Here is a 26291-nt window from a genome sequence, read left to right on the forward strand (position 1 = left end):
TCATGTTGTAGAGGAGAGAATGTAATGGGTCTCCTTGCCTGGTCTGCTGAGCTTGCCGCTTGTCTGGCCCTGGTGAAGCTCCACCAAGGAGAGATCATGCTGCCGTGCGGGTAGCATTCTGAAGTTAGGACTGAGGGTAAAGATAACACAGGGAAAAGTGTGGTAGGGCTGAGGTAAGTCCAAGATGATTTGGACATAGCATGGATTGGAGTGTGGCAGAGCTCATTTAATCAATTTTTATCTTGCCTTTCCCTTCATAGGGTGATCAGCATAGCGAACAACATCAAAAAGTGTAGAAATAAAAAGAGATAAATAAACAAAAGATTAAGAGGAAGGCAACATTGGAAATACAATGCTAAAGACATTAACATGTAAAGAACTGGCTAAACTGATATTTGAAGGACTGCCTTTTTCCAGTTTCATCTGCCTGACCTACCAGATCGGAGAGGCAGGGTATGTTACAGGTCCCCTCTATTAAGGAAGTCCATCTAGTGGGACCAAGAAGAATGGCCTTCTCCATGGTGGCTCCTTCCCTGTGGAACATCATCCCCGCAGAGATAAGACGGGCCCCCACCTTGATGCTCTTCCACAAGGCCCTGAAGACATGGTTGTACTAGTGGGCCTGGGGATCCCAGGTCGACCCAGAGCCCATCAAATGGCTAGTGTAAATGTATTGTTGCCAGGGGGATGGGGGTGGGGGTGGAGCAGGTTTTGTATTGGGATTTTTATTTTTGTAAGCACCTGGACTCACCTTGAGTGAGTTGGGCGGCCATATAAATTGTTTAAATAAATGTATGTATGTATGTATGTATGTATGTATGTATGTATGTATGTTTGCTTGCTTGCTTGCTTGCTTGCTTGCTTGCTTGCTTGCTTGCCCAAAGATTAATACTAGTAGGTATTACTTACTATAATTACTGACTAAATTCTCATTCTCCTTTGTCCAGAGCAACTCATGAACTATAGATAGCAGAAAATGGCCATACATCCTTCTCTCAAAATCAGCCATGTCTTAGATATGTCCTCAGGTCTTGGTCTGTCTTCCCCAGACCTGACTATAGCTAAAGAATCAGCATCAAAGGACATTAGATGCTGATCTGCTTAGTGAATGTTGTTTGGTTTGGATCTTGGCATTCCTCAAGAATCTAGCAACTATGTGCAGCCCCATGCTGAAGTCCAAGACACTTGAGAATGAGTCGTGTCCTCAATTCAATTATTTCTCCATTTCAGTATGACTGTTACATGGAATAAAAGAAAATTTCCCAGTACACATTAGGAATTTCTCTTTCCTTATGTTTAAAATATAAATTGGTTGGCTGGTTGGCTTTTAAAATATTCCTGACATTATTGTAACCCAAATGAAAATAAATTTTCCCACAATTTGGCACTTCTCTTTACAGAGTGAACTGAACTCAGAATTATTGTGACTGTTGGAGATAATGATCAGCTCAATCCTTGTTTTTATCTAAAAGCATCCCCTTTTAAATCCCCAAACATTAAAATATTCCTAGCAGCGAGCTAATTGAAAGTTGATGAGCAATAGCAAATTGGGGGGAAAAAAAACCCCTTCTATATGATATTGGTATTAAATACACCCAAAAGCCACTTAAAGAGATCTTTTCTGTACCAGTTAATAATGTTTCACTGTGTCCCTTTTAGAGGAACTGAAAAAGAACTAGGCAAATTAAAACCTCTTTAAAAGTAACTGTGAAGCTGCCCCAGGAGTTACACCCACTGATGAAGCACAGCCAAAATTAGGGTCTCTCCAAGTTTTGACACCTGAGTCTCCTTCTAAAAAACCTCTGTCTGGTGATTCTCTACAGCCCACGTCCACTACCAGAGCACCCTCAGTTTGGAGAGGCTACAGCAAAGACTTCTCTGCTGCAGCTCTTCTTATGTCTCTTTTTCCCTTGGTGCCTTATTTGGCAGCAATGGGGCAGCTGGCAATATCAGACCCCATCACTCTAGTAAGCATCAAGCTGTTAGGGTTAGAAACTGTCATTTTAATTTCCCAAAAAGATTGAGTTAAAATGTCCCACGTGGGTATTACGGGAAAACAAAATGGCAGGTCCAGGATAGAGCTATATTTAAAAGAGAGGTCCAGAGTTGGTATGAACTCAGAGTCCTTCTACCCCAAATACTTCTTTGTTTCATTTTCTATGACATCTGCTTTTTAAAGCCCAATTTCCTTCCAAACGTGCTTCTACATTGATTTGCAATTTGTTTTAATCTCCAGAAGAACATTTTGGTATATTTTCATTCACAGTTTTCCTTAATTTTCCCTACCCCCTACTTTTTTACAATTTATGTCCTAATGTGCAGAGTTTTTTTTTTGCAAATGTGTGCATTTTTGCTTGCATGTTTTTGCCTGGAGGACTGCATTGCAACATTTCAAGAAATGAAAAAAAGAAAAAAGGCAAAACTTTCCAGTTTGCTTATTTGTTCAGAAGTAGCACAATGCAACTCTTCGGATTCAGTTCCAAGAAGATGATTTAGACTATAGATACAGCTGCTTTAAACAGTAGCAAATGGGTGCTATGTTTGTGCCTCTGCATGTTCCAAAGTCTGTTTCTAGAATCTAATCTGAAGCATTGTACAGCTCTATCAGAAAGCGCAAATTAAAATATCTTAAAATAAAAATCAAATTACTTTCCCCCCCATCCCTTTCTATAACCTTCATAATGCAGACAGATTACATTGTGTTTGCTGCTCAGTATTTTATGCATTAGTGTCTGTAGGCTGGAGAATTAACACTGGGATTTAAAGAGGAGGAGCCCAGAAGGAAGCCTACCAGGCATAAACTGATATAAGGAAGCAAGGGAGTTTATGGAAGTCCCATCAGTCATTCTCTCAAAAACTCTGAATACCATCACGATAAAGATAAAAAGGCCTCATTTTCTGAGCAGGATATATGTATGTATGTATCAATTAATGACTTCATTAAAAACTTAATAACTACTTTTGAGTTCCGCCTGTATAGCCCTGGATAAGAACCAATGACTGTAACACTAGTCTTCTGAAGGGGAAACAGGATCTTTACAGCGGGATCTTCTCCTTCTCTGCCAACATTATGTCTTCCTCCTAGGCCCCTCATTGTCTGTTCTTGATTATCAACAAACCCACCCCCCAAATGATTTGCTAGTTAATTTTCTGAGATACATGGATGTGGAGATGTATACCATCTGAGCTGTGGCTCCTGGACTTTTGAAGAAGGTGTGGCATTCCCCTTCATGGTATTCTTCTTTACATTCACGGCAGAACACAAACTGGGGGGGGGGGAAAAAAGAGCCAGAAGACATAAACAGGCATTAGGAATCAAGGAGAAATTCTACAGCCATAGTGTTGTTTATCAGATGATCCACCATTCTTCTTATCCCATTAAATTCTCCTAATTTCTTATTTATCATCCATCTGGTCACATAGCCTGCTCCTTAACACAAACCTACATATATAATATACTTTTCTGCTATGAAACAAGCTTCTATTACAAGAAAAAGACCCCTTCCTTTTCTTTTACACATGGAATCACTGAGGTTTATAACAAAATGTAAGGTTTGTAGACCTGAATCTCAGAAAATCCAAAACCAGGAATTCAGGCAGAGGCTCTTAAAAAGAAAACAGCTCTTTAATTGGCCGAGTGAACAGCTGGGTGGGCAGCAACCCAAAACACAGGCAGCAAAAGTTCTGGGCAGCTCCACACCAACAAGATTCCAAACCCAGTTTTTATAGCATTGCAAGGACAATAGATTGCAACTAATAAGGCAGTTTAAGGCAGTTTGAACCAGTGTTCCCCCCTTTACCCTCAAGACCTTTTCCCTGCGCTCTCCCCCCTCAAGGTCTTCTGTGTCATGTCCTTCAGGCAGTTCTTCCTAGTGCAAGCAAAATATAGAGGCGAGATAGCAAAAGCCAGGCTAACCCCCCCCCCCTTCAATAAAACTGCTTATAACCTTTCTGGGGGAGAGGAGAAATGGTTGATAAGCCAGAACTATCAACAGTGTGTTTTCCAGACTGAGTTTCTGAAATAACATCATTGGAAAGAGGGGGGCAGATTTTGTCTTGGAGCCCTTAGTTGCAAACAAGGATTCTCCCAAAATATTTCCATAACTGGGAGATCTTGGAATGTCTTTTGGAAATGCTGGGGAATGGGAGAGACTGCATTTCATATTGAAGATTCTGCTATAGCCATGGGCCAAATCATCGGCCAATTGCAAATGCAGTGTTAGATTCCCCTAATAAAACAGGGGCAGATAAATAAGGGGATGGGATTCCAGCAGTTCAGGATTCCAAGAACAATCGTGTAAAGCAGTGTTGTCCAAACTTGGCCACTTTAAGATGAGTGGACTTCAACTCCCAGAATTCCCCAGCCAGCATGGCTGGCTGGGGAATTCTGGGAGTTGAAGTCCACTCATCTTAAAGTGGCCACGTTTGGACAACACTGGTGTAAAGTAACCAGTGACTCACTCAGGATAAACATATCCAGAATGGTACCTTTAATTCAGTTAGGATTATTCATTTCATACCTGCCCTGCTTTCTAATGCCTGTGAACAACAGCGATTTGTTGGTAAAGGCATAAGAGCCAGCTTATTTTTTTCCCCTCTCAGTTGGCAACTTTCATTTTAAAACCACTTAATTAAACCCTAGGTGATAGCTCGGAATAAACATAACTATCTAAAACATGACTGCCATGTGTATTGCGTACTTCTTTATAAGACAGAAATCTGCCTCGACATGAAACCGTGACCCCTGCACTGTCATTTCCCAATTAGTTTTTACTATCTTTGCATCCAGAGAAAAAACAAATAAAGTGAAATATCAATTAAAGTACTCTTCCTGCCATTCTAAACACCACCTTGACCCACCATTTTAGAATACCAAAAAAAAATTTCAGCTCCTTGCTACACTGACAAGCCAAGCTGATGAAATACGCCTGATGTTTTGATACAGCGTTAGCTCTTGCATATAATGAATAGACATATCAGCAGTACTTGACATTAAAATGTTTATCTGCCTCATGCCACATCTTTGCAGTTCCATTTTGCACTCTGTCATGCTCCTGTTGTCAGTTTAAGTACCATATGAAATCACAATTCATTGCAGCGCTGCAAAAATGAAGCTTATGCAGAATGAAATGGGACAACCTGCTGACTCTTCTGCAGCATCCTTTGCCTGGGGAGTCTGAAAGGCTGAGGCCCAAAGTATCTGACGGAAAAGCATTTTGCAATGGCACTCCCTTTTGAAAGATTTGAGCGGTATGTTTTCTAGTAGATGTGGCATGTTGAAGAAACAAAGCCTTCTTTCCTATTTAAGTTAATTGCTGTTAAGCCAGGGGTGCAAAAAGAGGGTCTACCAGCTTTCTTTTTATGGGCCACAATCCTCTGGAGAGGTTGACATTTACTTTTATGTTTTTTTTTTTTTTTACATGGATGAGTTAAGGAGAGAAGCAATGACTTAACTCCTTTTGCTCCTTGATTTCCCCCATATTTTCTAACAGTAAACCTAGACCTTTATCCCACAACGTTACTACACACCTTTGCTTTCATATTCCCCTAACTCACTTACCAACTTTCATAGGTTGGCCAGTGATGCTGGTCTTCATTGACCCTTCTTTTTATTTTAGAACATGCCTCCTTTCTTTTTCCTCTAACTGGCCATATTAATCCATAAGAAAAGAGTTTAGTATGTATACAGTGTCCTATTTCTTTACTTACTACATTCTTTTTGCCATTGCATGGAAAAAAGCATACTGAACTTATTTATGGTATCTAGAAGGTTATTAGGTCACCTACCCATGTAAAAGGGTAGTATTAAAAAAACATACTGAAGTAGAATCAGTAGTAAATAAATTTAAGAGTTGCATAAATTTTCCATTCTGCAAATATGCTAGCTGTAGTATAACCTCTTAGGAAACACCTAGTTTTGGTAAACAGATATATACCCAATATGACTTCTGCTGGGAAATGGCGATATGCTAGTCTCTCCTTTCAAGCGGAGAGTCATCATCATGGCAATTTAAGGCTCAGGCAAGCTTCCTGGAGCCCCAAGAATTCTCTGGAGTTAAGGAAAATCCCAGAAACCATCCCGCATGATCTCCAGACAGCTCTTCACAGTGAGAAGTTCCTGAAGTGAAGATTTTCGGGATCGACTAGTGAGTGATGAGCTGGGAGGCGCGGTTACCATCAAGTTCCAAGTCACGATGAATCCCTGAAAAATGGACACTTGCGCTGACCTGTTCATTTCTAAGATCACTTTTTTTTGCCCCCCCCTTTTTTTTTACTTCTATATGGTTAAAGAGAGCCTTTCTTTGGCTATAGTGTACTTTCTCCTTTTGGTGATTACTAGTACTTTGTAGAAAGATTTCATTTTCTTTTTTGATTTGGGACAGTAGATTTGTTTATTCAGCAAAAAAGGCAAAGGCTTGGATTTTTTTTAATTTTTAAGAAACAAGAGAAAAGAAATTTCTTTTTATTATTTTTTTGTGTGTGAATCTGCACTTGGGTTTGCGTTATTGGACTGTGGATATGGGAGCTGTGTGAACTCTGTATTGTTTTCCTACTTTGTGCTGATTGGAGAGGAATGTTCCCTATTTACTTTGGGGAGAATATAATTTGTAATTTTGACACTTGAGAATGCTATTGACCATGGCTCCTGAGAGATCACACTGCAGGGATGGGTGTTTCAAGATTATGTTTCAAAATTTTGCAGAAAAAATTATTCAGTCCCTGGAGGTTAAATTTGATAATTTGAACAAGAAACTGGATGCTAAATTAAATGAGACGGTTGTTGATGGGAGACAAGTCAATGACAAGTTGGATATTTTGGAGAACAATATGGATAATATAGACATGGAAGAAGAAAGAGAGTTGGATACCTTACTGGATTTAAAAAAAAAAGAACCTTACTTTGGACTTACAGTTACTTCAGAACAGCCTAATGATAATATTATTTTGGATTTACCAAAAAAATAAAAAATTAAATCACTGAGAGATAAAGAGAACTTATTGAAGTTGTTCCTGAAAGAAGAAGACAAGGAGAAAAGATAAAGATTCAACTCATGGGGCACTGTTTGCTAGGACTAAAGATTTGACTCTGTAAAAGTAAACAGAAAGTGTATAAGGTAAATCTATTTGATTATGGTTAAAACACAGGCTGTGGTTTCTGATAGATTAATAATATTTTTTGAGGACCAGGACTGTACGATGATGTTACTAGGATTATTGTTATTTAATATCAGAAAAAAATGAGTATAGGTTGTGATTTTTGATAGTTATTAGTTTCTTGTTGATTAGGACTGAATGTGGATGTCATTAGGATTATATAAAGGAGTGTTAGTGCGTATGGGAAATATGAGCAATACGAAAGTGCTTCCTTTTATTTCTGGGAAGGAATGATGGTGTACGATAACAGTATTGGGATTTTTTATGCACACACATGGTAAAACACACAGATATTCATGACTGAAGAAGGGAATATGACAATAATGGAAGTAGCGGGAAGAAATAGATTATATTGAGATTTAAAAAAAGGGGGGGGTTAGCCTTGTTTCTGTTTGGAAATCACTCTTGTTTTTCTTTTTTGCTTAGAATTGCAAAAATGGCATGCTGATTTGGGGGTTAGACAATTAACAGAGTTTAGAATTAGAGAAGTGCTCTGTGTTAGTTATATTCTTAGAGTAAAAGATGTATGTATTCCATATTTGTACCTGTAACAGAGAAAGTTGGAAGTCAACTCTTTTCTTTTTCTTTTCTTTTCCCTTTTCTTTTCTTCCTTTGCACTTTTAACTTTTTATTTTCTGAACTTTTCTTTTTCTGTTTTTTTCTGTTTCCTTATATTTTACTCTTTACTGAAAATTAATAAAGTTTTATTTAAAAAAAGATATATACCCAAATATATATATATATATATATATATATATATATATATATATAAAATAGTAAATAAATATATATATAAAAAACCACAAAAGACATGGCTCTATTTCCAATATTATAAACTAAATAATACTATATATATAGTATAGTAAATATATATATATATAGTAAACCACAAATGACATGGGTCTATTTCCATTATTATATACTACTACTTATGTCTGCTCAAGTCATTGCACTTCCTTTCACTTTCCACCATGTTGAACCTCCTTTATGCAGAGCTGAAGCTGCAGTGATTACGCAGTTTTCCAGCTATAGGGTGATATAAGAGAACATTGTTCCATTAGCAAATATCATTCCATAAGCTTATGGATTTGAAATATCAAAGGCAGCCAAGTTGGCACCCTTCATGTTATTTAATTCTTGGACAACAGGCAAATTCAAATTACGTAATGAAAAAAATGGAAAGTTAAAATACTGTGTGCATTTTCTGAGAAACATCAGTTTCCTGTATGGCAGTGTTGTCCAAACTTGGCCACTTTAAGATGAGTGGACTTCAACTCCCAGAATTCCCCAGCCAGCCATGCTGGCTGGGGAATTCTGGGAGTTGAAGTCCACTCATCTTAAAGTGGCCAAGTTTGGACAACACTGGTGTAAAGTAACCAGTGACTCACTCAGGATAAACATATCCAGAATGGTACCTTTAATTCAGTTAGGATTATTCATTTCATACCTGCCCTGCTTTCTAATGCCTGTGAACAACAGCGATTTGTTGGTAAAGGCATAAGAGCCAGCTTATTTTTTTCCCCTCTCAGTTGGCTGTAACAGTGGCCAAGTTTGGACAACACTGCTGTATGGTAATAGACTGCAATGTAAGAAACCTCTGTTTATAAGCTATGATATCTTCCAGTTGTCACTTCATAAAATCACCTATAAGATTCACGTAACTTACATTGAAATATCTTAAATTTTACAGATCTTCCGTCATGTGAGAATAGATAATTATATCTATATATTATAAATAAATTATCTAAATATAGATAATTATCTATATATTATAAATAAAATTTATAAATTATAAAATTTTAAAATTATATCTATATATTTTAAATAAAATTTATAATTTTATCTATGTGGTATATTTTAACTATCACCAGTATTACTTTATGACTCTCCACCCAGAGTCATGTATGTGAGATGGGCAGCTATATAAACTGAAATAAATTATGAAAGGAGTCCTTAGAAGTAGTTTGGTCATATAGAGAGAATGAATGAGGGTCAAACTGCAAAATAAATACTTGAAGAAAAAAGTGAATGGGTCAAGAGGAAGTGAAATACTGGAGAAGTTATGGTTAGTTGGAGTTTATGAGATCCTTAACAAAAGAGAGGTAGAAAGTTTCTATAACAAATGCCAATAAATGAAATGATAAATGGATTGGGTGGATGGATTGCCAGGAGAAAAAGGAGAGATACAATGAATGGTGTTGGTCTAAACTAGTTTAGCTATAATTCATTTTCTCATCTTCTGCATTTAATTCCTTTGGTTACTACGTTTATAACATTGCTTAGCTCACAAGAGAAAGGCATGATGATTATGTTTGTATGAAATGTTGGTTACTTATAAAAGCTTCTAGCCTCTTGTGACCATTTGAACATCTCTGAGTTCCATTCTTTTGAATACAAGTAGATCTCATTTAATGACTACAATAGGGACTGGAAAATTGGTTGTTAAGTGGGGCAGTCGTTAAGTGAATCACCACCTGACCATACCCAATTTTATGACCATTTTTAAGATGGTTGTAAAGTGAATCACTGCGGTCATTAAGTGGTCGTTAAGCAAATCACGTGGTCGTTAAGCAAATCCAGCTTCCCCAATGGATGTTTTTTGCCGGAAACTGGCAAAAAAGGTCACAAATCGTGATCACATGACTGTAAGATGCTGCAACTGGTCATAAATGTGAGCCAGTTGCTAAGCACCCAAATTGTGATCACATGACTGTGGGGGTGGTGCGAAAGTTTGCAATGGCCGTAAGTGCGAGTACAGGTCATAAAGCACTTTTTCTGAGGCCATTGTAACTTCGGACCCTCATGAAACAGTCGTTAAGTGAGGACTACCTGTATTTCTGATTGCAAAATGCTAAAAACTATATGCATATCATCAAATACACAATATTCCTTCTAGATGATCTTATTCTACCTAACTGAAGTACCGTGTGAACATACTTGACATCAGGATAGAGCATACATGTGTTCTAACTATACGGCACCTCTTTGACAGCTAAGCTTCTTTTTCTTTAAAAGAGGCTCCCATGTTAATTGTTCACATGCTGCTTTTTCATGTAACAGCCAACACATTTTTTAAAATAAGCTGCAGTCTGAGTTATTTCTTGCTTATCAGGGTATTGATTGCTGGAAATGAAGTGTTCTGGTCTTTTTGTCTCCTTCTTAGCTTTTTTATTGTCTCCTTTGAATGATGTGTAAATGTGGTTTATCTCTACGTGTCTGTTGATGGCTGATTTGTCTGAATGCCAAGCTTCCAGGAATTCCCTAGTGTTTTTGGATTTAGCTTGGTCTAGGATGCTCACAGTTTCCCAGTTGAAACTATGGTTGAGTCTGTCCATGTGTTGTGAGATTAAGGAATTTTCATCGTGTCTTCTGACTGCTAGTTGGTGTTCATGGATATATTCTGCTAGCCTTCTGCCTGTCTGTCCTACATAGTGGTTGTTACAGTCCTTACACTGTATGTTGTGGATGACTTCTGTTTTTTCTTCTTGGGCTACTGGGTCTTTTGGTTTACTTATGTTTTGGAGGACTTTAGTTGGTTTGTGTACAACATATTCCAACAAAATGCATACCCACGCAACTTCATCAGAAAGTGCCTGGCCACTCAACCCACTACAGCACAACCAACACAAGCTATGAAAAGGATAACACTGCCATACATCAAAAACATCCCAGAAACAACCAAAAGACTATTACAAAAAACAGTATTTTGTTTGTTAAATACTGTAAACTCACAGAGGCACTCAGCCAGCACAGTAACACAGGACCAAGTTGATTAATCTCTTTCATCAACTACAGCATCACCGTAGCACACAAACACACTAAAAACTATGTGTTTTTATGTTCCATTGTTGCATTTTTTTTTTAAAGGCGAGGGGCCAGCCATAGAATTTGGGCAGTGCGATCTCTTTGCTGTTTTGTTTTTTACCTCAAAGTCATTAGAGTAGGTGTGGGACTTGTATATGCTGACTGCTACCAAACAGACAGCTTGCGGGGAAAAAAATCAACTGGATTTATTTATTTATATTTGTGGAAAAACATTTGAAACCCCCCTTAGGATTTCACTAAATCAGCAATTAAATCAGTCCCTGGGTTTCAGCAGATATAATTTTTTGTTTGTTAAATACTGTAAACTCACAGAGGCACTCAGCCAGCACAGTAACACAGGACCAAGTTGACTAATCTCTTTCATCAACTTTCTTTCAATTAGCACATACTTAACAGACTGACTTAACAACAGCAAATATAGCATCCTCCTTCATGGGAAAAACAGGGAAAAATAGTAGCGCACAAAGTCAAATTATACTCTTTGCTACTTTTTCTCGTTTTAATTCTATTTGTGCTATAGCTGTGCCACTTAGAATTCTTCCATTCATAAATATAACTTTTTATAATATAATACAGCAGTATGGCCCTCCCCCAGTGCTGCACCAGATTCTACAGCAAGCAAACCAATTGCATTCTGAGAAACTCACAAGTCAAAATGAGAAATTGCACATATCCAGAGCTGGGTGAACAAAAGTGAAACAGCAGAAACTCAGGATAACACAGGGAAAAAGAACAGCTCATTCGCCAGCAGTTCCAAAGCAACATAGAGTAAAGAGTAAATGCACTCTGGAAACTCAGCAGGGCACAAGTGCATGCACAGAGTGTTACTCCCTAGAGTAACAAAACAGTTTAAACCAATGCAGAGGTTTTGTTTTTATAAATGCATTGTGAACATCAATATCAAAAGGACACGAAACTACTATGCACCCAGGGCATATGTGGGCGAAAGCTGAACAAATACAATATACCAACATAGGGCTAGTATTCTTTGCATTGATACAACTGTAGCAGCATTAGCAACATGGGCTGGATTGCTGGAGCATGTATGTAGAAATATGTTGCTTTTAAATTTGATATATAATAAAAATGTCCTTGCTCCACTCCCACATCACCCACCCAATCTAAGCATTCAGTACAGGAGGTAACTGGTCCATGCTGCTCTTTCATTGACTAGGTTGGAACATTTTGGGGAAAACGCACCAATCAAACCCCCCAAACCCTGGTCGCAGCACTCAGAACAGTCAGAAACAACATTGCTTCAAAGCATCAAATCTTGTTCTGAAATCTAAACAAAGCAATGTGTTTTGTTTTAACCTAAAAAAACAACAACAACCTTCTTTCAACTTTCAAATTTTGATCTCATCTTGTAACACTCAAAATAGCAACATTTTGTATATCCCTAATCAATGTATGCCTTTTCAACTCTAAAGAGTCTTATATCAGGTACATACTACCCAAACAAGACTTGAGTAAGCAGGAACAGATGTGACAAGGACTTAAATACTACAGAAGTTTCTCAGCTTGCTTCAAGTGAAGCATGTTTGCAAGAACAGAAACTAAGGATCAACAGATACACTGTATAATGAAATTACCCTGCATTTTTGAGATAAGCACAGGCAATCCTACTCCAAAAGAACAGGGAATTCTTGGCTCAGGAACCCACCTGTTGTCTTCCTCACTTGCCACCCAGTCTGGTTGTCTTTAGGACCAGAATGAATGACTTGGGCAGGTGCCATGCTTACACTCCACAGAGCAAGGGAGTGGGAGTGGGAGTGGAAAACAGCTCTGAGAACCTCATTGGCCTCAGCAGTGTGTCACTTTGAGGGCTTTTCAGAGTCAGGCATCCAGGCAGGCCCCTTTGCTTAATAGTCTGAAAATTACTATGCAGACCTTGGGCCAGTCAATTATTACTGGGATTCAATGTTCCTTAGTTGTAAAACGAGATCAGTGACATAGTTTGTGAAAGATAATGCTGGTGCAGTATTTTATTTATCTGTCCTGTTGTGGAGTATGTAGCTTGTCTCACTAATATCACCATCTGTATCAAATGCACATTTAGTTCCTGTTTTTCCACTTGTGGCACCTTGGACTCTTGACTATGTTAGCTATTCGACTTGCTTTGCTTCAGGCCCCAGAACTTACATATATCTGCTTCTGTTTTAATCTGTGAAATGCTATAAGATGTGGAACAGGAGGCCAGTCTAATATAACACTAATTAAATTAAGAAAATATGTTATAGTCACCAGAGTTCTGCAAGGTCAGTTGCATATGGGGAACTGAGGCTAACACTGATTTCCCATCACCCCCCAATGTAGCCTTTTATAAATGCTGATGACATTATTATAGTAACCATTTGTCAGCTTCTGAGTGTGATCCTTGTAAAGCATGAGTTTAATATCCTCTAAATTTTACTCATACAACCACTTACAAGAAAAAGGAGTTGGAGCTATAAGCAGCCTATGATTTACTAATCGCTTGTTCCATATCTCGTACCACATTAAACCTACACAAATTAGTTCAATCAATCAATGTATTTATTGTTTTGACCACCGGTCGTAACAAATAAGATAAAACCTGCACAAAAGTGGCCAAACATTAATAAAATACGTTAAAATATAGAAAAATCAGTAAAAATATTAAAACAGTGTTATTACAGCAGGTGAAATATTAAAAAAACATTAGGAACTTTTGATAAAATATTCTCTCTGTTTGGCAGCAGCCCGTGCAAAGCTTTCTAATTTCCATAGCAGTGTCTCCTTGTCTAAATTCATTAGATATTTAATTTTATATGAATCAGGCCAAAATTATTTTCTTGTTAAGAGGGGCTCCAGAAATTTTCCACGTGCTGAAGCGGACGTAGGGCTGTACAATAAATAATGGGTAACATCTTCTATAATTTCCTTGGAGCAAGGGCAGAAGTGTATATTATATGGGATATTGCAAAATCAGCCCTCTCTAGTTGCTGATGCCATTTGCTGGAACCATAGTCTTGTAAGTGCCTCTTGGAGGGATGGCCCTGTAACACACCTTAGATAATGTTCACATTCGATTTTGATTTTATTAAGTGCATACCAAGGGCCGATTTTATTTTGTGATAATTTAAACAAATTTCTTTGGGCAAAGTTTTTAAATAATAGATTATTGTTTGCATTATTTGAATTTAAAAAGAATTCTGGAGAAAAAAAAAAGTATGCATATGATTAGATAAAAATGTAAACCAACTGGTGCGGGAAGAAATCCATTTGCTCCAGGACACACTGCTTGACAAGTTGTGGATCAGGTAGTGAGAGGAGTCTAGCCCAATAATTAACCCCTCTTACAATTATTCTAGCAATTGGGTATGTACCAGTTTCTGAATAGAGAAAGGGGATAGGAATACCATTAGATACACCTAAAGCAGTTCTAAGGAGCTTGTTTTGAAAGAATTCCATACCATAGGTGGTAAAAATTCCCCATAACTCTATTGCATGCAAAAAGTAAGGAACTAACTTGGTTTTCAGAAGAATTAGGATTTGAGGAATATGTTGACCTTCACTTGTATGCCAAAACTTTATTATTCCTGCCAAAACCTTCTCAGTTTTTATTTTTGGGCCTGATAGTGTGAGCGCCAATTGCCTGAAGCATTAAAAAAGATGCCCAAATATCTGTAAGACAGAACTTGCTATATATTATATCCCCCAGTTCTCCATTTGTATATTTTCCTTTTCTCCCCAAATACTACCACCTTTGATTTTTCTGCATTCACAGTTAGACAATTGAAGGAGCAATAGCTATCCAGAGCTCTCAACTGTCTGCCCAAGCCTATCTGAGAATGGGGTATTAGCAATAAATCATCTGCATAAAGTAGTACAAACAAGTTCTTATTTCCCACCTTTACTGGAAAAAAAATTCTCCACTCAGGGCTGGAACAATATCAGTAATAAAGAGATTAAATAGTAATGGTGCAAGCACACATCCTTGTTTTACTCCTTTAAAAGTCTTGATATTACCTGTCAGGTGCCCTAGGTAGGGTGAACCTAATCTGAATTTGAGTACCATATTGGTATATAAAGCCATGATCAAAATCAATAGCCTTCTATTCAACTTCAACTGATCTAGCTGAATCCATAGTTTGTTTCTATCAATAGAATCAAAAGCTGCACGAAAATCCACAAAGGCAACATACAGTTCCCTGTGGGCATGTTTTACATACTTATTTATCAGATGATCCAATACAAAACCATGATCAGATGTCGAATATCCTGCTCTAAACCCTGCCTGTTCCTCTGCAAAGACATTGTTATCTATGACCCAGCCTTCTAATTTATTAGCTAGATGCTTTGCATAAATATTAGCCATAATATTAATCAAACTAATCGGTCTATAGTTCTCTGGGTCGCTACAATCACCTTTTTGGATATTGGGATCACTCTGCTTGTATTCCAACCCTGGGGAAGTTGGCCAGAGGAATTAATGTTATTAAACAGATTAGCCAAAATAGGCTTCCACCAGACGATATTAGCTTTTAATAAATCACCAAGGATATAGTCTTCTCCAGGGGCTTTGCCTAACGGTAATGTCAGGATCAAATATTCAATTTCTTTTAAAGAAACAGGGGGCCAGGGTGTAGCACCACAAAGTTTTAAATTAATTGGAGAATTAACTGGAGTGGGATGGGGAGCAAACAATCTGGTATAATGGTTCTCCCATTCCTCTCTGGATGCTCTAGGCTCTAAGATGTCCTTATCTTCACCCAAATTGGCATTTACCAGTTTCCAGAATAATGGTGTGTCTTTAGAATCTATGGAAGTCAGGAGAGAGTGCCAAAGAGTTGTTTGGTACAATGTCTTCTTGTGCTTTCCTTGCCAAATTCCTAACCATACTATATGCTGTTCTACATTCCATATGAAACCAGTGGCTATGTTGTTGATGAATTGAACTTAATTTAGAGATGTCCTGCCTTAATTCTGGTTTTAAATGATCAACTATTTGTTGATAGCGGCTCAGGGGAAGTTGGATCAGTGTTAATCAATTTAAGTTGAATATCTGCCAGATGGTTTGAGTGAAGTATTGTAGCGATTTTATCAGATAAATTAACAGACCATTTAATTCTTTTTTGGCCTAAAAGTTTTAGTGCAGGTATGTGATCATTATGTATTTTCAACATTTTACTATCTTCAGAACCAGTATATTAGAATCTGATAGGTTGGTGATCATTACAACCTTGTGGATAACCTCCATGTTTTGAATTTTCCTATTGTGGCAGAGGGGATACATATATAGTCAATTATTGTTGTTCCATTTGTCGATAAGTATGTAAAAGCACCGGGAGAATCTCTGGGGCAGGAGCCATTCAGAATTTGAAAATTCTGTTTGTAAGGTAAATTTAGAAGTTTAAGCTCTGCCAGATTTACTTTAGAGTCCTTCAAAGTATAAAGAAAAATAAAGTTCACCGATGTTAAGCTTCAACTGTTTTGCTATTTTGTGCTTATCACCCCCTATTCTTGCATTAAAATCACCCACTATGATAATAATATCTAGTGGGAATTTGTCCTCTAGAGCATCAATTGTATTTTCAAGTGTAGCCTAGTGGTCCTGATTTTGAGATTTAGCGCCTCTGGGAGGCATATAAACATTTAATATTATTAGGGTAATCTTATTTGTTATAAATCTCACTATAAAAAAAGAGGGATTACAGTCCAGATTTATTTACACTGCCTCCAGATTCCACTTCCTATTTAACAAGATAGCCAAACCTCCAAAAGGACAGCCCATAGAATGTAATGTCCCTGCTGGAATGACCCATGATCTGAAACCAGCTAAGTAAATTATATCAGACTGGTTTTCTAGGATCCAAGTTTCTTGCAAACATGGTATGTTGTATAATTTTAGTAACTTTAAGGAATCCTTATTAGTAGTTTGAGCATTCTATCCTGCTATATTCCATACTAGGATGGACAAGCTACTTACAGATCCCTGACTTAGTGGTCATTTATTATGTTCAGTCCTCCTGCTGTTTAGAAAACCAGAAGGACATGCCTCATTTATAACTTGTGCATCATTAGTATAAGTTTGATTTAACTTGTGGGCAGGTTTGTTTTTGTTTATTCCTTGAGTACCAGTAATTTTGTATCTTGGGGTAGGATTAGCCATTGGATCTGGGCATGGGGTCATTTCATCTGAGATACTTAGTCTGACCACATTTGTTTGCTTATTAAATCTAAGGGACAGGTTTGGATTTCCTGCCTGCTAGATACCATTGTGATTGAGTCTTGAAAAATTAAATGCAAGTGGATGCAAGGGTCCTAGATCTCTATGGCAAGGGGCTATATTATTTGCTGTCCTTTGAAAAGGGAAGGCATGTATACTGTTTTCACATAAGGGGTTAATCTCCACTATTACCTGAATCTGTTTCCCTGTTGAGATTGTACAGTGGTACCTCGGGTTACGAATGCCTCTGTTAACGAACTTTTCGGGTTACAACCAGCTCTGGCCGCAAAAATTTACCTCGGTTTGCAAACTCCGCCTCGGGTTACGAACCGGATCCGTGGCCATTTCCCCTCCCCTGACACGTGGTCCGCGGCCATTTTCTGCCCCTGACACGTGGTCTGCGGCCATTTTTCCGCCCCTGACACGTGGTCCGCAGCCATTTTCCACCCCTGACACGTGGTCTGTGGCCATTTTTCCGCCCCTGACACGTGGTCCGCGGCCATTTTCCCGCCCCTGACACGTGGTCCGTGGCCATTTTCTGCCCCTGACACGTGGTCGTAGGGAGGGGGACTCTCCCCCCAAGCAATAGCCACCTCCCTGTCCTCCACACCAGAACGGATTAACGGTAATTACACTGAACCTTATGGGGAAATTTGCTTCGGGTTGCGACCAATTCAGGCTGCGACCAGAGTCACCAAACGAATTAAGTTCGTAACCCAAGGTACCACTGTATTATCTTTCTGAAGAGGATGTTCATTATGTTTTTGGCTGCATTGTCCCATGTCTTACCTTTGTTCTCCCCCCTTCTTTTACATTTGCCACTGTCTCATGAATTGATCCCTCCTTTTCAGAGCTTTTAAGATTAGGAGGGAATGAAGTTATAGATGGTGACTGTACCTGTTTAATCATCAATTCTTGTCTTAATCAGGACAATTTAGCTATGATACAATTTTGTTCCAAGGGGCAAATCATTACAAGTATTTATAAGCTCTATTTCTTCAGGTAAGAAATTCCTGTCTATTATTGGATTCTGTAAATTAGGTTTATCTAGAGGGGTTACAGAAATATTCTTAAAACATCAAATTACTCCAAGCTCCCTTGCCTGAAGGAGGTATTTCAACTGATAAACCATTTGGGCCATATTAACAGAGTCAAAAGTTACCAGCGCTCTTGCTGTCCCACCATTGTAGTACAAGTATTCCACCTTTAAGATGTCATCTGAAAGAAGTCTAAGAGGGGTGAAAGTTTGAAGTAGACGCGCCAAATGCAATCTTTGTTCCATCTGTGAGAGGAAGCCTCTAGGTCAGTGTTGTTCAAACTTGGCCACTTTAAGATGAGTGGACTTCAACTCCCAGAATTCCCCAGCCAGCATGGGGAATTGCTCTAGGTTTTGGGAGGTTGATAAATGCCAGCTTAGCATTCATTAGTTGCAAGTACCACCTTCTGCATGAAACTTTTTTGGTTCTTTTTGTTTTGGTTGGTCGGTTGTTTCTTTTGTCAGCTGTTCCCAAACGTTTAAATAGATTATTATACTTAAGTTTAGAAGCCTGTTTGGGAATAGCAGTACTCTTCCAGTTCTTATTTTTCCTTACTTGATTTTCTTCTTGTGGCTTCTTTTTCCTTTTCTTGGTTTTCACCTGGGGCTTGACTTTGTTTTTTCTCTTCTTATTTATAAAATGAGTCTCGGTTTGGGAATGGTTGTGCATTAGTGAATTACCATCAAATACTGTGTTTTTCTATGGTCCAATCTCATTTGAGACTAGTTTGATAAAGGTCGTCAGTAGGTCATTTGAAGTATATAGAAATTCTTTCAGGAGTAATAAATCAGATGCCCACTTCATGGCAAATTTATTAAAAGCCTCATGTTGTTCTCCCAAGGCTTCTATAATCTTTTGCAAACAGGAATCCAGTGAACCTCAAATAATTTGCCTCATTTGCCAGTAAGGGTTCCCAAACCATGTGGTTGGAAGGGGTTGAAGTTGCCTTGGTAAAGGGCTTTATTGTTACAGATTAAATTCTTATTGAAGATAGTTGTACTGTGAGTATGATACTGTCCATGTATTTTTCTGTAGTCTCAGAATTTAGCTGTTTCTCAGCAATATTTGGAATATTGGAGGTCCTCTCATCTTTGATGTTGGTAATATCTGTCCAAGAGCGATAAGGATCAAAAGACTATTCACATGGCATGTTGTTTGCCTTTCCATTTTCTTTCGTGTCACTGCCTTGGTCATCAGAGTTTATTGAGGTTACACCTTACACCCTTGGAGAAAAAGTCAGTAATTCTTGACTGTCTTTGAGATTTAATGTACACATCAACATCTTCAGTTATTGGGCATAACCCCTTTTGTTTATAGCCATCTCTAGTGAGGACCATTGTTTTAGTACCTGAGCCTTTCCTGCATCAGCCCAGTTTGTAAGTGTTTACAGAAGCTCTACAAAGAGGGGGCTATTACCTGAAGAGCATAGTTTGAAATTGCAAATTTATAATATTCCTTGAACACTGTCTAGTTTAGACAGCAAATTTCATAACCTTCCAATTGCTTTATGTTCAGCTGTAATCTTCAAATGGAGTGTTAAAGCCCACACATCATGGTATAAACTTCAGGACACCAATACCAAAACTAGGTTTATTTCCAGGGGTTTCAGATAATTTACAAGGCTTTCTATTTCTTTTACTCTGTCCTCCCTCTGAGCAACCCAAGGTAAAGTTTCATAAATGATTTGCTTTAGAGATTATGCTCCAAAAGAGGGTAAATATAATAAAATTTAAAACTCAAAAATTCATGTAAATTCTGGCTGTCTCATCCCCCACATCCCCTGGAAGCAGCCTCCCGAACAAATTAGTTATGACTTATACTTCCATATTCTACAGCCAACTTCATTTAATGCAATAGTATTATATTAAGTTGGTAGAGGTATATACACATGAGGGAGTTGTCAGCACTGTAGTTAGAGGAAATTAACTATAGAAAACATGTTAATGTGACATACGGTAAAGTTAAATGGCATAAAGCTTTGGTTAGCAAAATATATTGTGCCAAAATGATATGAAGCTTATATTGCCATACCTTTGAAGAAGACAAGGCTTTGGGCCACAATAATACAGTTATCCTTCTGATATTGCTTATCTATAATCTTTGCATTTAGATTCCATGAATTACTATTAGATACCTCTGCTGTATTCTTTCTTTCATTCAGAGCCACTTAGATTTCTATCGGTATAGCACTGGGCACATGGCAAATAGCACTTCAGCAGAAAAACAGTATTGTTGAAGTGTATTGACCATAAGATGGCAGTAGTGATACATAAATCAGCTGTCATACAAAAGCTCAGCAGAGCTGTACAAAAGTCAGGACTCACTCCAGGGTAACTGAAAGCTAATACACTCAAAAGGGGTTCTGACAACCCCACCTCATAAAGAAAAATGGTACTGAGACGTACCGGAACATATGAAAAGTCTGCTGGCTATTTCAAGGACACCATGACTTCTGAAGCAGCCTGAGAGTGTCAGCTGAGAGGTATCCAGAGAACACAGTTTGCAATAATGAATCTTAGTAAATTCAGATGCTGTGAAAAATCTCTTTCCTTGATGACAGATTTTATTTACCTGAGATCATCCAAAATATAGGAAGTTTTGGAATTCTGTCTCTGCAAGCAGCTTAATTCCCGTATTAGCTTGAGCTACATCCAAGCATTGACTTGCCAGAAGCAGAGTTGCTTTCTTAGACTGTGACAGTCAGTGGCAGTAGTGGTCTAATGTACTCATAAAGCAGCACTGGAGTGGGAGAAAGGCAAAAAACCAAATCAGTATCACACGACTTTTGGAGGATGCATGGGCTGAACTTGGCCTGTAAGTGGTATGTGGCCATGCCCCCTCCCTCCTCCCATCCATGAGGAAGAGGTCCAGGAAAAGAAGTAGGCAGAGGCAGGACAAAATGAAACTGGACTGAATTTAGTCAGTCCAATATTCTTAATATTTATCTATGGAATGGATGTCCTTTCTGCTCCCTATGCCTTTATTTAATGTTAAATTAAAATACTGTGGAGGGGGGAAGGGTGTACCACTAGTCTAAGGGCTGGCATGATGACAATATCCTTCAATGCCATTCTGCTCACCTCACTACCCTTCTCTGAACCCTTCCTAAAATATATGTTCGTATTCAGTTTGCAGTCAACAACTATTCTAAGTTCTTTTCAAAAGTCTGTTTTTTAAAAATCCAAGATATATATTTGATTGTACTGTTTCAGGTTCTCTTAAAATCAAGAACTCCAGCATTACACGGTCACTTTCCACAATGTTTCCATTACAGTACTCCCACTTCATCAGCTAAGTATTTCCTCATGGTTACTATGAAATCAAGGATAATCTTGATCTTCTTGTGCCTTCCTTCATCCTCTGAAAGTGAAAGTTTTCAGCAACATAAGCCGGGAATTTCCAGACGGACCATCCTAGGCAGGGTTTGTGTCCTAACAGATGTCAGGGTAATTAAAACCTCTCATCACAATGATTTCATGGCTCTTTCAAAGATTGGCAGTTAGCTTTTGGTAGACATCATCCACATCTTCTCCTTGATTGGGCAGGCAACAGTAGACACCAACAACAGTATTACTTTTATTTGTTCCTCTGCTTATTTTAACCCAGTTGTTCTCTACAGTAGTGCTAAGTTCATTCATTTAATTTTTTTAGCAGGATGGTTATTTTTAACATATAGTGCACACCTCCTCCTTTTCTACTGCTTCTTTTCCTTTTAACAAATGGTATCTTTTAATTGTATATTCAAGTCCAGATTGATCCCACCAGGCCTCCATTGTACCTATTAAAATCACATTTGCTTTTCTGCACTAAGGGCGCATACTCATCTTGTTTATTTTCCAGTCTCTGAGCATTAGTATATAGACAATTGAAGGGTATAAACTTTATGCACAAATGTTCTTTCCACTTTTTCTTTGAGTGGTCGAGGTCCAATTTCAGCAACAACCTACTTTCCACAGGTCCTAAGCCTTTATTTGAGTTTTTTAGGGTTTCCATTTCCTATCCCCACATGATTCAGTTTAAAACCCTTCTGATTAAGCTTGCCATGTTCTAGCTAAATATATTTTTATCAGTCTTTGTGAAGTGCTACCCAGTTCATGCCAGCAGCTTGGAGATATATCAGGTGATGGTCCCAGAAAATTAAATATTTCCTTTTGACACCAATTGCAGAGCCAGTTGCTGACTTAATGTTTTTATTTCCCTTTTCAATTGTCTTACATGAACTGGAATGATGGATAAGAATACCAGAATCTTGAGTTTATTTCCAAGAGTTTCAAAATTTGCGGTAATATGTTTGCAGTTGTTCCTGGTTCCATTACTTGTCCTTATGTATATTAGCAGGCAGGGCTAATTGATATCCCTGAATCATACCTGGCAAACAGTGCATGACCTTATATGTCTGGTCAGTGTATGTTTGTTTAAGTTCCTTGAAGATGTGTGATACCAACTACCGTGATTCTTCTACTTACCAACTTATAGGATACTGTTGAATCCTCTCTGTCCTTTATGAATGCACTGTCTTCTCTCCTGTCAGGCGTATCCTCATTTTTCCCCTCGAATGCTCAAAGCCTACTTTATCTGCAAGGATCTGAAAACAGTTTCTCAGGTCCAGCAGTACAGAATATCTTTTGTATCTCCTGCTTCTGATTGTCCTTCTTGTCTGCTGATGGACTTGCTCCTCTGTTTGACTATCTCTTAGGGAGAGTTCCTTCCATTGTCCATTTCTGTTGGAGGTCTTCCTTTTTTTGAACTGATAAATCCTTATCCTTTCTCATCAGCTGAAGGATAGACATCTGCTGTCCCTATCCTTTCATATTTTTTTTTCCCTTCAAGGACTGTGACAAACTTGTACTTCTGCAAACATGCCAGTTGTTTTCAGGCAGGAAGACAAATTTGCCATAAACATTGCAGATCACAGTTGCAGACTCCATTCCTCTTCACTCTTATTTCTGCTGGACACCAGCAGTAGAAATACTTTTATTTCTTCTTGTTCCCTGCTCAGGGCCTCAGGTTAGGCAAGTACAAACTCTTGACTTAGAGGAAAAAATGGCTAGAGAATTCTTATTTAATCTTTTGTACCCAATTCTCCTAACAAATGCCTGATAGCAGTTCTTGTTCACCCATCCACTGAGTTTGCTCCCTAGAATCTGGCTGCCTTATACTTCTCTTATCATCTTCGTTTACTCAGCAAGAAGCAGTCACTCAATCACCTCACTGTGGAACTGGCAGTTCTCAAAATAATAATGATAATAATAGAAATAGAACGACTGTGGCAAAAGAAATCAAAGATAATACCAGTAGTAACAGGCGCCTTGGGTGCAATCCCAAAACATCTGGCGTATCATTTGAAGACCATCAGCATTGACAAAATCACCATCAGTCAATTGCAAAAGGCAGCTTTGCTTGGAACAGCTTACACCCTGCGACGATATCTTTAACACCATCAAACAGCAGCATCTGCCTATCCCAGGTCCTTGGGAAGGACTCGATAGGTGGATAAAAATTCTTCCTTCTGTTATGCACTCTTGGGAAACTTCTATTAGCTGTCACTCTCACATTTCTTCCTTTCCTATCAGATGGCAAAAACAAACTCTCAGGGCATAAATCTTTAGGTCTGAAATGTTTTAGACTTCAGTCAGATCCATAATAAGATGGATAAAGAATCAAACACTGTAGTATGCACACATTTTGGGGTGCAGATTATGAAGTTCAGGAAGTTAATAAATACTGCTACTCCAACTGACAGAGACAAGGTTTTATTTTATTCCTTGTCAGTTTAGTTGTAAGTCTTTTCACTGAATTGCAAAATCATTCTACAATATATTTTACATTTTAAAGTTACTTGAAAATGTATTTTGTATACAAGTTTCCCTAACATATGGTCTGCATTTTTACCTGACATACATATAATACATGGTCAGCATTTTTACTTGGCATATACATAATTGTATACAATTTCTAGGCTAAGAGTTGAATTGCAACATTCAGTAAAGTAACCAATTAAAGGACAATAGTGTTTTGGAATGGGATATTGTCTTGAAGCACAATTTAGATTAATTTTTGTAAAAATTAAATTTTCCAGCTCCCAGTAATCAAAGGTCAAGGCTTGAACTACTAAAAGTCAAGATAGCATTGATGGTAAGAACATTAATATTATTTTCTAAAATATCCAGGAAGAGTCCCCCATCTGAAAAACTGAAAACAGATATTTTAGAACAGGAGCATGGTTGTTGTTGAAATTATTTCTCCTCAGTTTGAATGTCATTTGTTTCTGAGGTGATACAGCATGGTCATAATTTCATGCAAAATGCTAATGTAATAGACTGGTTAAGGTGTTGGACTAGTACAGGAGAGACTCAGATTAAAGTCCACTTTCAGCCATGGAAACTCTGTGGGTTTCACCCTTTCTCTCACCTCAGTTTATCTCACAGGGTTGTGGTGGGAATACTGTAGAAAGAAGGGAGGTAAGATACCTTGACTCCTGCAGAGTAGAAATAGAAAGAAATCATGATCCTTGTCATCTGGCAAACTGAAGAAGGGAGTGGAATTATGCACTATTACCACAGTTTCTTAGGTAGACAAAAATAATACTTTCTAATGAATGAAGGTCTTTTAGACAACATGCAGATTAAGATGGAGAATTAACTAGTGGACAGGCTAAACAATGACTGGAACTTTAAGACATAAACAAAGAAAACTGTAGCTGATTTTTAATTTCACCTTGTTTTGCGTAATTGTTCCTTATCAAGCACATTCTGTCCTATGCCATAAAGTATATATGAGTCACAACAGAATATAGTTCTAGGAATATATTTAAAATATAAAGCATCGTCTGCCCTTTAAATAAGATTATTACTTTTTATCTGTCATATCTCATTAGGTACACTCATTGGTACTATACATAAACTAAACAATAACAACTTGAGACATAACCTCATTCTGTCTTAAACTCTTGAATGTGTGTACAAGTAGATAATTAATCAAGAAGGAAAAGGATAAGAAGCTTAGACTCTTCCTAGTTTTAGTTAGATTAAAAAAAAATAGCTAGGAAAAAAATGCCATTCTGCAGCTAATTCCTGTGTGTAACAATTGCCCACACTTTTTGCATAATTTGAGAAGAAAAGTATAAACCAATGGGCAGTTGATAAAATGTTTTGTCCAATGTTTAATCTGCTTGGAAGTAAGAATCACCTAATTCTAAGTGCATTTTGCTTTTAGTTTTTCATTTTGTAATTTCAACTATATTAAATAAGGGGAAGGAATTATTTAAGGCTCTTCAATAAATGTATGTTGTTACCCAACCTCTCAATGAACTTGTAATAGAACAATATATCCTCCTTATAAATGACATTAAGTAAAAAACTAATTTCAACTGGAGACATACTGATATGTAGCTCTGTATCACTGAAACCAATAGAATTTTTGGAGCATGCTAAAAGAAAGTGAAATGAAGATTTATAGAGTTTTTAAAAAATATTCTTCATATCTTTTTAACCATCAGTTCAAAACCCAATAAAGTTTCCCTTAACTGCTAGTTAAAATAGCTTTACGCTGTAATGCTTAATGTATTGTTTAATGATACAAAGTATGAAGTAATCTCCAAATTAATTTCAGAATCCACTTGAGATAATATTTGATGACTACAGTACTAATTTTGTAGCACTGTTGTTTATTGGTTTGTAGTATATCCATTTATATAACTAACCAGCATTTAATACAATTATGGTATGCTTTGCTGTAGCAGAAACCATATTATAATAGGACAGGATAAAATGCAGTGTTTCACTACTGAAATACAGACCAGCGTGGCAGTAACCAACCCCAAACCTAAAGCCTTTGTAATAATTTATTTTTAATCCAAGCCACTGTTGCTCATTATTATATCACATTTTGTAAAGCAGAACAAACAGCAGTTGATCTGGTATATCCTTGAACCAGGGGTTAGATCATTTTCCACTCATACATCTAAAACTTTCTAAAATGTGATGTAAGAAAAGTTAAGACAAGAAACTACTGCATGCCTTAAAGTGGCTGCTTGTCAATGCTTTATGACAGAGTCAGATTTGCATCATATAGCATCTTTGTGT

At 37.7% G+C, this 26291-nt stretch overlaps 1 protein-coding gene across 2 annotated transcripts in view; it reads right to left on the reverse strand.

The window, feature by feature from the left end:
• Nucleotides 1–26291, reverse strand: part of PRKN (parkin RBR E3 ubiquitin protein ligase) — a 700377-nt gene that overhangs the window by 17206 nt on the left and 656880 nt on the right. Inside the window, exon 10 of one of the 2 annotated variants that reach the window (XM_088142813.1) lies at nucleotides 3180–3266. The exons of the other annotated variant lie outside the window; for it this stretch is intronic. Within the exon in view, the coding sequence (XP_087998939.1) occupies nucleotides 3180–3266 (87 nt within the window). The remainder of the gene's footprint in view (nucleotides 1–3179; nucleotides 3267–26291) is intronic. 2 annotated transcript variants of the gene reach the window in all.

This window comes from Python bivittatus, unplaced genomic scaffold, assembly GCF_059951505.1.
Source record: "Python bivittatus isolate LINGU-HERP-01145 unplaced genomic scaffold, Pbiv_v1 ctg000020_np1212, whole genome shotgun sequence".
NCBI classification, from domain to species: domain Eukaryota; kingdom Metazoa; phylum Chordata; class Lepidosauria; order Squamata; family Pythonidae; genus Python; species Python bivittatus.